Source organism: Haliotis asinina, chromosome 8, assembly GCF_037392515.1.
Source record: "Haliotis asinina isolate JCU_RB_2024 chromosome 8, JCU_Hal_asi_v2, whole genome shotgun sequence".
Lineage (NCBI taxonomy): Eukaryota > Metazoa > Mollusca > Gastropoda > Lepetellida > Haliotidae > Haliotis > Haliotis asinina.
The window spans coordinates 57523475-57538631 of NC_090287.1; the positions used below are offsets into that span (position 1 = coordinate 57523475).

At 45.7% G+C, this 15157-nt stretch overlaps 1 protein-coding gene across 1 annotated transcript in view; it reads left to right on the plus strand.

Moving 5' to 3' along the window:
- LOC137295421 (mitotic checkpoint serine/threonine-protein kinase BUB1-like) overlaps nucleotides 1-15157 on the plus strand; it is a 32617-nt gene that overhangs the window by 3593 nt on the left and 13867 nt on the right. Inside the window, exons 6-14 of the mRNA XM_067826785.1 lie at nucleotides 450-637; nucleotides 1709-1797; nucleotides 6006-6047; nucleotides 11717-11937; nucleotides 12726-12873; nucleotides 13195-13302; nucleotides 13663-13933; nucleotides 14364-14499; nucleotides 14972-15080. Of these exons, the coding sequence (XP_067682886.1) occupies nucleotides 450-637; nucleotides 1709-1797; nucleotides 6006-6047; nucleotides 11717-11937; nucleotides 12726-12873; nucleotides 13195-13302; nucleotides 13663-13933; nucleotides 14364-14499; nucleotides 14972-15080 (1312 nt within the window). The remainder of the gene's footprint in view (nucleotides 1-449; nucleotides 638-1708; nucleotides 1798-6005; nucleotides 6048-11716; nucleotides 11938-12725; nucleotides 12874-13194; nucleotides 13303-13662; nucleotides 13934-14363; nucleotides 14500-14971; nucleotides 15081-15157) is intronic.

Genomic DNA, 15157 nt, shown 5'->3' on the forward strand with positions numbered 1-15157 from the left:
GTCATGTATTGTCAAATGACTCCCTCAAGGATTGATGAGTGAAACTTGTCTCAGCGTGATCTAAATAAAATGACAAATACACTCTTTAATCTTCTTTGAAACTAAAAGACTTAATACCAAAAGATGTTATATATTGATATTTTACCTGACTTTCATCAGTAGTAGGATAAAACAAGTGATGGTGTAAATCAGGTGAACATGGGTACTGGTGGTTGTGGTAAAGAGTGCCAACACATGGACTGGATAGCTATTAGGCTGTGGAAGATGTTACCTCAAAAAAAAAGAACTGCAGGATGATGTGTCAGTGGACTAGCTCCATAAAACTCCTTTCAATACATTCACAACTGGATATTCATGCACACCTTCACATTGATACATTAATGCAATGTTATACATCATTTGTCTTGCCTCATATTTGTAGAAGTGAACACTGTATATAAACTTTTCAGCTTCACAAGGAGGTGTTGTAAAGTATGACAAGCCAAAACAGACAAATGGATTAGGCTTCCAGATCTACAATGATGAGAATGCAGAGATAGCCTGCACCCCCAAGCAGACTGGAGAGTGGGAGACTGTCCCCAGCAGAGCCACCAACAGGGAGAATGAACAGAAGCCTGGTGTCTGGACAAAAGCTAGGGTAGGTGTCCACTGTATGGTCCCTGGTGGGAATTTCAAGGAAATGTAGGCTGCTTGTACTCGATGCTTGTAGTACTAGTAGTCCTGTCTAAGATGAATGAGTGAATTTAGTTTTATTCTTCACTCAGCAGTATTTAGCCTATATGGCATGCCGTCTGTAAATAATCGAGCCTGGACCAGACAGTCCAGTGATCAGCATGAGCATCGATCCGCACAATTGGGAACCCATGACATGTGTCAACCAAGTCAGTGAGCCTGACCACCTGATCTTGTTAGTCGCCTCTTATGACAAGCATAGTCACCTTTAATGGCAAGCATAGGCTGCCGAGGGCCTATTCTACCCTGGACCTTCACAGGTCCTGTCTAAGATGAGGAGCTTGTAGTTGTGTTTTGTGTAGCTGACTGAATTGTGTGTCATAGAAGACCTGTAGTGATGAATAGTCCAGTTCAATTTGAGGTTGACAAGATATGTTACAACTGGATACAGACTTTACTTTCTTGGACTTCAGCATGGTGCTGGGAATTAACACTGGCTGTACTTTAATCAGTAATATTCTGGTGACTTGAAGATATATTCAAGTGTTAAGAACATTAAAACAAACAATTGTTCACCAAGGTGTTTGGTTACGATGTATTCAGGATACTACTCTGGTGACAAAATATGTAGTCAGAAAAAAATATGATGTAGCACAAAAGCAGATATGAATTACCTTACATGATTGTCATAAATTGTAAACAACATTGTATGTCAGTTATATTCTTTTATAGAGATGTAGACTCAGAAATGTGTTTGGATGCACAGTAGAGCCTTTCCATCAATGAAATACAGTTGAGTCAGGGTAAAATCTGTGACTATATTTTTCAAGTACAATCATAGCTTCAGGAAGGCCTTGATACAGGTGTTATGAGATCTTATACTTGGCGTCTAAAGTTTCGTTGAAGCTGTTTATGAATGTAATGTCTTTCTCATGTAAAACACATTTTGCAATTACATTATACAAACTTAACTGTATTTGTGTGACTCAGTATGCCCAGACAGGTTTGGTGAATGTTTATACAATTTTTGAAACAGGTTCCCATGAAGAATGCAGCCTTGTTAGCAGCCAGCGCCACACCCAGTTTCACAGTCCATGTAGACGATTGTGTGGACCAGCCTATGGTGTAAGTTCAGTGATTTGAACCTAATCTAAGATATGACGAATTTTTAACTTACCTTACCATAGGGCTTATGCATATTACCTCAAGCATCGCTTAGAAGAGATCAGACAGTCGTTGATATGCCATTCTACAGAATGGCTACCTCATGTATCGATGAGTGTATAGGAACGAAAGTGACCCGATCTCACTAATCGCTCATGCGCGAGCAATCCAAAAACTTCACTTTTACTTCAAGCGTCTCACACATCGTTTGTTACGCTATTTGCTGACATTAAAGTGCTTTTTGTACTGCCTTATTATGACCCGATAATTTTGCACACTCTGTAAGGTGCAGAAGTCGGCAAAGGATCCCCAACCCTGGTGTCTGGACTGTGCAGTTGTTATTTGTGGTTTTGATGATCGCTGCCATCATTGCTCGTCAAGGCGTACTTGTCGGCTAAGAAGAAACGTTTTACGCAAAGGAAACGGAAAATGTAGTCTCCTGCTTCTTCTTTGGGATCACGGTCTTCGCTTGCAAGGATGCTGGATGATCAACCATCTCCATCAGCAATGGACGCTTCCTTTGCCTCCTTCGGATCCGATGCCTGGACTGCAGCGCTCTTCGGACGCCTTCGTTGATCTTTCTCACCCAGACGCCCTCACTCACCCGGAGGTGCAGAAGTTACTGAGAACCTTGCTACGCTCGAACACTAACCCAGCACCATCGTCGACTTTGATTTCTACGTTATCTCCGGCGCTCCCGACGCTGACGCCGATGCCTGTTGCTGCGCCTTTGGCGGATACGTTGTCCACAGCAGCAACGCCGACGCCTATTCCGACACCATAGTTTTCGTCTGCCATTTCCCTATCAGCACCTACGCCAGTTCCAACGCCTTTCTGAGCCTACACTATACCCACGCGCATGTCTACTGCCACTATCTCTAGAGAAGAGGTGCTCCATCAGCAGCTTATGGAGGAGCGTGCTTGTCGTGTTGAAGCGGAACGCTCTTGGCATGACAGGCGCTCTCGTTCTAATACTCCCAGATCCCGTTGTCGCTCTAGAAGTCCTCGTCGTGGTCGCCGGCGTCGCTTTCATTCTCGGTCTCTCTCCTCCTCGTCTACCTGATAGGGATCGACGCTCTAGATCGCCCACTTATTCTAGACGCCAACGTCATTCGCGCTCTAGGACACCACCGTCTCACCATTCGCCGAGGCGCCTCAAATCGCGTTCCCCTGACACTCGCCTACGTGTGGATACGGAACCTCGGTCATCCACATCTACACCTGGTCACCGGCGCCACAGTCATTCGGTTTCCTGGGACTATAGGGAAGAGAGATATTTCTCTCCGGACGACATTGACGACACTCCTGACTCTGATGATGGTGGCACTTATTTACCTCTGTCGGCGGTCTACGACTGGATTGCCGACATGCTTCCCGACTGTCCTTCCCTGTCTCCTGCTACTGATGATCACAAGGCAATGCAGTTTTCGCCGGAGCTTCTTATTCCCCCACATCTGATGGTGGCGGACGCGATTGCCTCTCTGGATGCGGATTTTGCTAAGCTGTCCCTGTCATCTACGATCAAGGCACCTAAATCTAAAAAAGAGGATTACAAGATTCACAGTCTAGACTTTGCTGACACTGGAGCGGCTCACAACGAATCACTGAAACGGGTGACGAGTTCGCCTCAGAATTCTTATAGAGTGCAAGATTCAATACTGTTAGCTATTGACACGGAGTTAAAGAGAATGCTGAAATCTATTTCAGCTTTGGCATCTGCGACGTCGGCAACCGCCTCGGATCTTACGGAAGATAATGCTTCTCGTGTGGATCACCTGTCGACGCTATTTCAGTGGCAGGGCAAAGTTCTTTACGACTTGTTAGCACACCTGAAAGCGGCTCTCGCGATGACGACAGCAGTTCGACGCTCTGGTTTCCTGGAACCTTGCAACTGGCAGGAGGAATTCAAGTTGTTTAAGGCTCCCTTTTTGTCCCGCTACTTATTCGACGACATGATCCCGGACGTCTATAAACAACATGCCGAACTGACCAACACTGAGGTGTCTTTATCGACATTCGAGGCTCTTGGATCTGCCTTTCGTGGCTCTTCGGCACCCCGTGGAAGAGGCAAGCGACGCTACATTCTCAGACGCAACTCCATTTGTTCAGCCTTCGGCAGAGGACGTGGCGGTGGTAGACCAGCTGGTGACAGTCAGCGCAGTGCACCCGAGGGTAGAGGCAGAGTGAAAGATTGGTCCAGCACGACCTCTCCTGTAGGTGGGAGATTAAGGATCTTTTGGAGAAATTGGACAGTTCTTGAAGATCCATATGTTACCAACATCCTTGATGATGGACCGGTTACAAGCTTCCCCTTACCGTGTCACCGCCTCTGACATCAACGCCCAAGTCACGCGTGTATTCTCCAACCCAAAGTGTTTTGTTAACCGAAAACATTCAAGCGTTACTAGACATGAACGCCATAGAGACAGTGTGAGACCCCCAACAGTCCCCGGGGTTCTACTCTGGGACAACTGTGGACCAAGCTCGGACCCAGGTCATGGCTAGCCAACCTAGACCTGCAGGATGCTTATCTCCATGCCCCAATTTATCGGCAACCCAGGAAGTTCCTGCGGTTTGTGTTCGCCAACCATCAATACCAATGGAAGGTACTCCCATTTGGCATTTCCACAGCCCCGTGGCTTTTCACACGTATCACTGTGCCGATCACCCGTTTCCTCCTTCTCAGGAACATCGACTTCGATCCTTACATAGATGACTGTCTCCTCAATCATACTGATCTTCAGTGGCTACGCAGACAGCTGAGGTTTGCCATGCGCCTCCTCGAACAACTGGGGTGAATCGTCAACAGAGAGAAGTCCCACATGGAGCCGTCCCAGGAGTTGACATTCATTGGGGGGTTGTTTCTGACTCGTTCCAACCTTGACAGAATCCCGCCGGCGCACTGGGTCAAGATAGCAGCCTTCGCTGATCGCGGACTCACTCAACCGATGTCTCTCAGTTAGTGGCAGTCCCTGCTATGCCTTCTCATGTTGGCTCAAGATTTGATACTACAGGGTCATCTAATGCTTCGGCCGTTACAACGTTTTCTCCTGCCGTACATACAAGCCGACGACCTTCGCATCAGGTTCCCTCTACCAGATCATCTTCACCGGTATCTGCGATGGTGGACTCTAGAGTCCAACGTTTGCGTCGGTGTCTCCTTGACAGACTTGACACCTGACCACGAACTTTTTGTTGACGGCCTCAGAGCTGTGGTCCGACGTCGAACGCTGGTGGCTCATCAACAGCCTATAGTTTCAAGCGGTCATTCTCGCAGTTCAGCATTGGATATCTGTCTTGCAGAACACATGCCTACTGATAGCTTCCGACAATTCCACGGTCGTTTGGGTGATACGGAATCAGGGCACCACGAGATCTCGATGGCGTTTCGTCTGTTGTGTCAACAACACGGTCAGCCGCTCACTGACCTCAGTCTGACACCACCACCCTATCTGTCAAATTCTCATGCATAAGCCCTATGGTAAGGTAAGTTAAAAATTTATTAAAATCTAAATATTTTAGATATTTACATACTTACCTTACCATAGGGAGGTTACACCCACCCAAAGATGAATATTTTTCCTCCCCACTCTGGACTTCTTCGGACTCATTTCGTTTTCAGTAAAAGTGAAGTTTTTGGATGCTCGCACATGCGTGATTAGTGAGATCATGGCACTTCCGTTCCTATACACTCGTCGATACATGAGGTAGCCATTCCGTAGAATGGCGTATCAACGACTGTCTGATCTCTTCTAAGCGATGCTTGAGGTAATATGCATAAGCCCTATGGTAAGGTAAGTAAGTAAATATCTAAAATATTTAGATTTTAATAATTTTCTGTAATGATACACATGAATGCAATGCCATTGTAAGAAACATCTAGCCAAAATGTTTAGTTCAAATAAGTTGATTACCAGTACTGCTATAAATACATTCGCTAAAATGTCATGGTAGTGTTTATTTTCATGCTGTGAAATATCCACATTATAACTGACAATCTATATTTCTATTCATATTTAACTTAGTAACTGTCAGTTTTTTTATAAGAACTGATTTAATGATTTTGCATTCATAGAGTTGCAAATGTATGCACAGTATTTTATGTTTAGAGTTCCATAAATGTATAACATATCAAAGTCAATTCTTGAATGTTCTATGCTATTTTGCAGGACACCCCAGAAAGGATCTGTCCTTGACCCACAAGTTTTGAGGTAGGTATTGTGTCTGATCGAAAATGAGCTGATTGAACAGTTCAAACATTGATAATGATCTCCTACTACTATTATACTTGGAAAACACTTGGTATGGCTTTACACTCACCTCTTTGAGCTAAAATCTGGTATCATTTCTACAACTCGATACTGATTCATAAACTTATGCTTATGATATTAACCAATGAGTGAGTGAGTGAGTTGAGTTTTACGCCACACTCAGCAATATTCAAGCTATGGCGGTGGTCTGTAAATAGTCAAGTCTGGACCAAACAATCCAGTTATCAATAGCATGAGCATCTATCTGCACAACTGGGAACTGATGATGTGTCAACCAAGTCATCGAGCCTGACCAGCTGATCCCATTCGTTGTCTTACGACAAGTATAATCACCTTTTGTGGTTGCTGGAGACCTGTTTTACCCTATATCTTCACAGGTCAAACAAACCAGAGAGTGAGTTAATGTTTAACCTCACATCAGACACACATACCAGAGAAGTTACGTTCTTAAAATAAAGAAATGTTCCATAAGAGCAGAGTCCAATATACAATATCAGACCTGTGAAGGTCTGGGGTAGAATAGGCCTTCAGCGGACTTGATTATTTACAGACTGCCGCACTATAGCTTGATTCTTTTTCATAGAGATCCTCCTTGGGGTACTTATAAGCATTTAAATGTTCTTTAAATTCTTGCGACAGTTGTAACTATATTTTTTCAATAAAATATATACAAAACAAAAAACATCGTTTTTGTCTTGTGAGACCACCCCTACAGGGCCCCCGGCCCCGTGACAGCCAAGAGCAGGTAACTCTTCAGACTTTAGCCTCCAGCAAAACACTTCCTTTTCTGTCGCCCGCCTATGCAGACGTGCTTCAGCGTTCACAAGAGATTCTTGCTTACCAAAGACAAAGACAAGTACTAAGATGAGTACCTCAGAGGCTCAAACTGTATGTATGGTTTCTTTATTAGACGCATGGGCGCTTTAGGAATCATTTTTTACAGTTTACTTGTCAAACTGTTGTAACTTTTGCCGTCCCTGTTGGTAGCCACGTGGTTAGCATAATGGTGGAAGGCAAACCTTTTTTCCCGCCAAAACTTTTTAGTTTTATGGTGGTCTTTTTTGAAAAAAGTAAGCTTGTGTAGCTATGCTTTTATGTACTTTATTCATGTTATCTCCATATTTACTACTATTTTTTATAAAAATATGTCGTAAACTATGGTGTCGTGGCACTTAGCTTTTACCTTAACTATGTACGTAGTTTTAGTTTTAGCTTTGCGCCCATGCGTGTCTTGTTTTATTGTTGTTTATTATGCAACACTAGGAGGTTATTTGTTGCCTTGCAGTTTAAATCCTGCTCAACATGCAAATCCTCCATTCCGGCTAAAGACCTGCATGATGTATGTCTAAGATGCCTAGTGGAATGTCATCACGACGATCAGTCTTGTGATGTATGCGTGGGGTTTACCCCTCAGACCAGAAAGTCTAGACACGCGGACTTCCTGTTCTATTCCAACCTACTGAAGGCGGGGGGGATATCTGGGCTCAGGACCCTCCATCTAAGCGCTCCCACAAAAAGAAAGGCGCAGCTTCCTCTTCTACTTCGCAAGCACCATTAATCTCTGTTGATTCAATTAATGCCTTGTTTCAGCAACAGATGTCTTCGGTACAATCAATGATAGATTCGGCGCCGTCTGGTTTCTGAAAGGAACTGGACGCTCGATCTTCATTGGTGTCCCCCACACAAGCAGGCGGAGAACTGCCGACGGTGGGGGTACATTGCCTTGCGCCAGAAGTCCCTGTAGGCGGCAGGCTGTCACTATTCCTTTCGGAATGGCAGGCAGCTACTTCAAATCCCTGGGTCCTGTCCACAGTCAGGGATGGCCATATGCCACAGTGGAAGCGAGACCCTCCATGCTTCTCAGGGATTCGGCACACGCCGGTGCCGTTCTCCCGGGAAAGAGCAGAGGTCCTCCGTGCTGAGGTCCAGTCGTTACTGGACAAGGTTGCCATCGAGATGGTTCCGGAAGCTCAACAAGAAGACGGGTTTTATTCCACGTACTTCCTTGTGACCAAGAAGGACGGAGGGTTCAGATCGATCTTGAATCTCAAAGGGCTGAACAAGTTCATAGAGGTTCCGTCCTTCAGGATGGAGACACTGCGGTCAGTGATCTCTTCCGTAGAGACAGGGGATTGGCTCACGTCAATCGATCTCAAGGACGCTTACCTCCATGTTCCGATACACTCCGAGTTCAGGAAATACCTTCGGTTTTCGTTCGACGGGAAGTGTTATCAGTTTCGGGTTCTACCCTTCGGCATCTCCACGGCGCCGAGGGTGTTCACCAAACTTATCTTGATTCCGGCTCAGCTAGCCAGGTCACAGGGCAGATGTTGTCATCCGTACCTGGACGATTGGCTTTTGAGGGCCCTCGGGCTCCTGTTATCACACGATGCCACACAACAAGTGATGGACATCCTGTTGAAGCTCGGCTGGATCATCAATCTCAAGAAATCAGACCTGACCCCTACGCAGGATCTGGTGTTCTTGGGGGCACGGTTCAATACGGCTCAGGGGATTGTTTCCCTAGCCCCAGACCGCATCGTCAAAGTTCAGAGAACTGTATTTCAGTTTCTCGAGTTCCCCAGAGCCACAGCAAGAACTTGGCTTCATTTGCTGGGCACTATGGCGGCTACAGTGGACGTGGTCTGGCGTGCGAGGTTGAGGATGCGACCCATTCAACAGGCATTAGCCCAGTTGTGGTCCCATTCGGAGAGCTACGAGACTATTCTCGAGACTCCCGCTTGGTTGATTCCTCACCTGCGGTGGTGGACGGAAGTCGGAAATCTGTCCGGGGGATCCCCTTAGAGACACCGACACCTTCCCTCTCGATTCAGATGGACGCCTCCCTCACAGGCTGGGGGAGGCGTCCTGGGTGAACTATCGGTCTCGGGTCGTTGGGCCGAGGACGAAGTTACCCTACACATCAATGTGTTGGAATTGAGAGCAGTCCGCCGGGTGTTCGAGAGCTTCATGGAGTCAGTGCAGGGTCAAGTGGTTCGCCTAGAGATGGACAACCAGACCGCTATGATGTATATCCTGAAGCAAGGCGGCACAGTGTCTCCGTCCGTCCTTCAGGAGGCATGGCAGTTTCTGACTTGGTGCGACCAGTTCGACATTCGGGTGCTCCCTGTTTATCTCCCGGGCATAGACAACGTCCGCGCAGACGCGCTATCGAGACGTATACTAGCCCCACACGAGTGGATGCTGCATCGGGGGATATTCGGGATTATTTCCCAGTTGTTCGGGTCGTTCCAGGTAGATCTGTTTGCCTCTGGGGCGACGAACCAGATTGCTGTGTTTTGCTCAGGGATACCGGATCCGAGAGCGATAGCCAACGACGCCTTTCTGCTCGATTGGACAGACAGAGTACTTTGGGCATTCCCGCCAGTGCCTCTGATCTCACGAGTCCTCTCGCAGCTGACCGCACAACCGGCTCGGCTACTTGTGCTTCTAGCACCGCTTTGGTCGGCTCAAAGCTGGTTTCCGGTAATTCTCAGGTTTCTGGCTCAGCCTCCTGTACTGTTACCCTTTCGACCGGACTTACTATCCCAGAACGGAGCGCCACACCCGAATCCCAGGATTCAGTGGGTGGCTTGGCCGCTGTCCGGAGTCGCCTCCATGCGAGAGGAATTCCTGCACCAGTTGCAGACACAATTCTGGCTTCGTGGAGGGATTCGATGAACGTTCAATATGAGGATAGATGGGCCTGTTATGCGCGCTGGCTGGGATTCTCGATCCCTTTTCTGCAGATCTAGTATCTGTGTTGGAGTTTCTGCAATCTAAACTGGAAGCTGGTCTGGCCGCTTCTACAGTTAGAGGTTACTCCACGGCAATCTCTGCCTTCCACATTCCTGTCGATGGTGCATTATTGGGGCAGCACCCCTAGTTCAGCGCTTTCTTGCAGGCGTGGACAGAATCCGTCCGTCTGTCCGGCGGATTAGTGCCCCGTGGGACTTGCCAGTCGTTCTTGATTGGCTGTCCGGTCCTCTTTTTCACAACCTGTCGGCTCTTTCCCTCCAGCTGTTGACATGGAAGACTGCTTTTCTTGTGGCGGTAACCTCTGGCAGGCGGGTAGGCGACATACACGCTATGTCCGCCAACCCTGAATTAACGGTGTTTCACAAAGACAGAGTGAGCATTCGATTGCCAGATACTTACCGTCCTAAGAGAGATAGCACCTTTCACGTAACGGCGCCTATTGAGCTTCCCGCTTTCACGCAGCCTTCGCCGCCCGGTACCTCTCTTCGACGTGCTCACGTCCTAGATGTCCGTAAGACCCTTAAGGCTTATATCAAACGAACAAAAGACATTCGGAAGAATGATCAATTGTTCTGCTGTTATGGTGGCGGCAAGGCTGGCCTTCCGGCGAACAAGCAGACCATATCTTGGTGGCTTGTCTCTGCCATTTGTATGGGATACACCTCGAAAGGTCGTACGCCCCCGAGGGTTTGAAAGCTCATTCGGTTAGGGCTGTGGCAACGTCTAAGGCATATGCGTCTGCCTTGCCCATTGAGGAGATCTGCTCCGCCGACCGAGCACGTTCATCCGTCATTACCAGTTAGACAGACTGTCAAGCGAGTGTGCTCGGTTTGGCCAGTCAGTTCTCACCAGTGGGCAGGGCATGAGTGCCCTAGCCGATTGAGCTACCCTTGCATTTGACGAATGATCATTTGACGAACGATCATTTGACTTTGTAACTGCAACAAATAGACTGGTGGTGGTGTCTTACTGTATACTTTCCATCTTTTATCCCGGTGGTGGGCTCCATTATGGTGGTGGTATTTTTGCTTTACCGGTCTAGACTGTTTCAGGTCTTCCCTAGCACCTTGGCCAGTGCACGAGAATGGACCCTGATATATCGGTCGCCTGTCTCGACTCCCGTTTTTTGTAAAAAAAAAAAAAAAGGTGGGGGGGCGCATTTTTTATAAGCACCCTACGACTTTCTCATAGAAATGTAGGGTTAGACCGTGTAATAGCCTGGCCCTGGTCCGCACCCCCGCCGCAAGGCATAGAAGGTCACGTGACCAGGTAAGTTTGATTCCTTGTTACTTTCAGTTAAACGTAATAAAGGTTATCATCTTATGTCAGGTTCATGAGCAGACAGAATGCCTCTCCCTAAGATCAGTCTTTTGGAGTCTGTCTTATGCTTATAAGTACCCCAAGGAGGATCTCTATGAAAAAGAATCGAACAAACCTGTAGAGGTTGCAGATTCTTTGAATAGAGTCCTCCTTGGGGTAAGGCCACCCACCTCCCCACATTCTGTCTGTATTGCTTACAGAACGGAAGTGTTTTGCTGGAGGCTATAGTCTGAAGAGTTACCTGCTCTTGGCTGTCACGGGGCCGGGGGCCCTGTAGGGGTGGTCTCACAAGACAAAAACGATGTTTTTTGTTTTGTATATATTTTATTGAAAAAATATAGTTACAACTGTCACAAGAATTTAAAGAACATTTAAATGCTTATAAGTACCCCAAGGAGAACTCTATTCAAAGAATCTGCAACCTCTACAGGTTTGTTCGAATATTGCTGAGTGCGGTGTAGAACTATACTCACTGACTCTCTGGCATGTGTACTGTATATACTGTATCTGCTGGTACTGTTTTGGGGCAGTGCTCGGAAGCCTGAGAAGCATGTCAACCCACTAGCCCCCATGCAGCAGCCAGCAGCAACAGGGGGACTGGAGATGAGGCCAATGTACAACAAGGGTAAGATATACCGTGGCTTGGAGGAGTTTTCCTTTGAGGAGCTACGAGGTGCTCGCTGGCTGACCAAACAGAAGGCCAAGGAAGAACAGGACAGAAAACTTGCAGAGGAGAGACAGAAAATAGAAGGTACACTGCTTGAACTTGGTAATATAGTATCAGGACTTATGATTGGATCTGAGAATTTGATTATTGATTAACAACTCAATGCAATTTTCTGTCTTTATGATACTTGTTAAGTGTGAAAATGTACGCTTTTACTAAGGTATGGTTAAAAGTATAGTGCAAAGCCTTTGGTTGGATCCGTTTCAGTTCAGTAGATAACATTTGTCCATAATGCAGCAAATTGAAAACAAGAGTCAAATCTTACATTGTATTATAACATAGCAAAAACTAATCATAATCTTTGTTATTTTGAATCAACAAAATAAGTATTAAAGATCAAACTTTATGGATGAACAACTTCTTTATTTGAATCAACAAAATATGCAATTAAGGACCAACTTTACTTGCTTGACAACAATACAAGAATCTGTATCAAAACATTGTTTCACATGAATAAGGAAGTTGTTCATCCATAAAGTTTGTCATTATCTGGTTCATTAACTTCTAAACATGCCACTCAAAGAGGTAAAATATGCAACTGGCTGACCACTTATACGTGTTAGTTGCTCAAGACCAATTCACTGGGATCTTTCTACACAGGTTGAAATTGAGGAAATGTACATAAACAGGTGTGATAATAGACTGTGAATAACAGGGATTGACAGATATTGTAACTGACTGAACATAAATGTTATCCCTCAAAATGAAGCACCACATCCCAAAGGCAACCTGTTGGCATCATGCCAGTTTCAGGTTTGTAAGTTTATATGTTCAGGGCCTTTGAATGTACTCATTGATGGGTCTGTTTGTAGAGGAGGCCATTCGTCTGAAGCAGGCAAGGGAAGAGCTGGTGAATTATCATCGCTCAATCCGGGAACAGTTACAGGCAGAGAAAGAAAAGATGATGGAGGATCTACGTAAGCAGATGACATTACAGCAGGAGCACCTAGAAAACCAGAGGTGAGGGATTCCTTGCATATTTGTTAGACATGTAAACAGAATTGTGAAGTCATAGCAGTTTGTAGTTAGTCAATTTACTTCCAAATACTTTGGATGATTCTGTTTCTTCTGGTGTTAATTGTGGGAATCATTGGGGCTCACAGCCTTAGATTATAAGGAGTCCTACGTTGAAATAATGGGTCCCAGAGAAGGGTCATAAATTGAATATGCATTGCGATGTGAATAATGTCAGTAATTTGTATAAGTTTGGGAGTTTTCACTAATCTTAAGATGATATACTGTGATATAGCTGTAATAGTTTCTTTTGTGCTTTTTGTGAAGGCTCACACAGACACAGCAAGCTCAGAATGCAGTGGATCAGGATATACAACAGCGTTTGCAGAGACAACTCAATATTAGCCACACACCAGATACACAGGAGAACAGCAGGTAAATACTGGCCCTCAGACACCAGAACATACACGGAACAGCAGGTAAATACTGCCCCTCAGACACCAGATACACAGGGGAACAGCAAGTAAATCCTGTCTCCACACACCCGATACACTGGAGAACAGCAGGTAAACACTGCCCTTCAGACACCAGATACACAGGGGAACAGCAGGTAAATACTGCCTCTCAGACACCAGATACATAGAACAGAACAATGGGTAAATACTGCCTCCAGACATCAGATACACAGAATAAGTACTTTCTGCCCTGTATACCAGATGAACAGCAGTTTTAGGGACCTGCAGTCCACAAATGTATGTCACAAGCAGGTATTGACATCTAAAATGATCTTTCCAGTGAAAGACTGACTCGCCAGCTCAACTTTGATGATATGACTTCCCACGGCAACACAGAGAATGTGCCTCCTGGTCTGTCAGCACAACTGCAAGCATCTCGAGATGCACGGAAGAAGATGGAAGCCCCCACAGACCCCTCCACCAGCCTCAACTCCAGTCAGAGAACCCCAGTCTTTAATACCTCAGTTAACTCCTTTCATGGTTCTTCTGGCGCCAGACCCAAGTCTCGGGGACCCACACCAGACAGCAACAGTTTTTCTCTACGAAGGGGGGTCAGTCATCTTGCCGTACTGTTAATTTTGTTATCATGATGCTGAATATGCATTCACATGGACTTGTCAGAAACCATTAGTCTTTGTATGTGTATGTTGGAAAAATTTTCCACTGTCTATTTGCCCTCAGATCCTTTCTGGAGTTGTGGGGTAGCATAGTGGTTAAAGCGTTCGAAGATTCGGGTTCAATTCCCCACATGGGTACAATGTGTGAAGCCCATTTCTTGTGTCCCATGCTGTGATATTGCTGGAATATTGCTAAAAGCTACATAAATTCATACTAATCAGTCAGTTAGTCCATCCGTCAGTCCGTCCATCCGTCTGTCTGTCTGTCTGTCCGCCTCTGTCCCAAACAATGAATTTCATGATTTGGAGTAAAATATTTTCAACGGGACCTTATTTTTATGTGGAAATTCTCATGTTGTTTCAGAGTTTAGTTGCCCCATCCCCAACAGTGAACACACAGGAAGCCTTAAAAGTTGTCAGAGGAATGTTCAATGCCTCACTGGACTGTGAGAAACAGTATGGCTGGCCAGGTGAAGAGCCCACTGGAGAAATCACTGGAGGTAAGATAGGTCATGTCTTGCCTTTCAGCACCCTGGACAGTAGGTTCAGGGTACCATGCTTGTCATTCAACTAAAACTGACAGTTGAATTGTTATAAAAAATTGCCTGGTTCATTGTGCCATTGTACCGTAAATGATGTAGGATTTTGCTCCATCTTAAACCTGTGGCATTCACTAATTATTTTATTCACCTTATCAAAAGTAAGGTAGAATTGGCCTTCAGTAACCCATGCTTGTAGGAAGAGGCCACCAGTGGGATCAGCTGTTAAAGATTGCTGACTTGGTTCACATATGTTATCATATCCCATTTGTAAAGATCAATGCTCGTGAAATCAAACTCTTAATAGTCCTGTCCAAACTTGATTATTTTCAGACCGCAGTTTTATAGCAAAAGTGCTGAACAACAAGAAAAACAGGACATTTTTCTTGAAGTTATCTTCTGTTTTTGAACATCTGTGATTCTCGTTGTGTAGCTGTTATAGCCCCTGTTAGCAACCAGCCCTTCGCCATCTATGATGAATCGGAAGAGCAGACTGTGCCAGTGATTAATGAACAGGATCCAGCTGATGACAAAGAGAACACGTGAGTGACTGTCAGTTACTACTGACCTCACCTTCCATGAATATTCCCATTTATCTGTTGACATGTCAGATGAAACA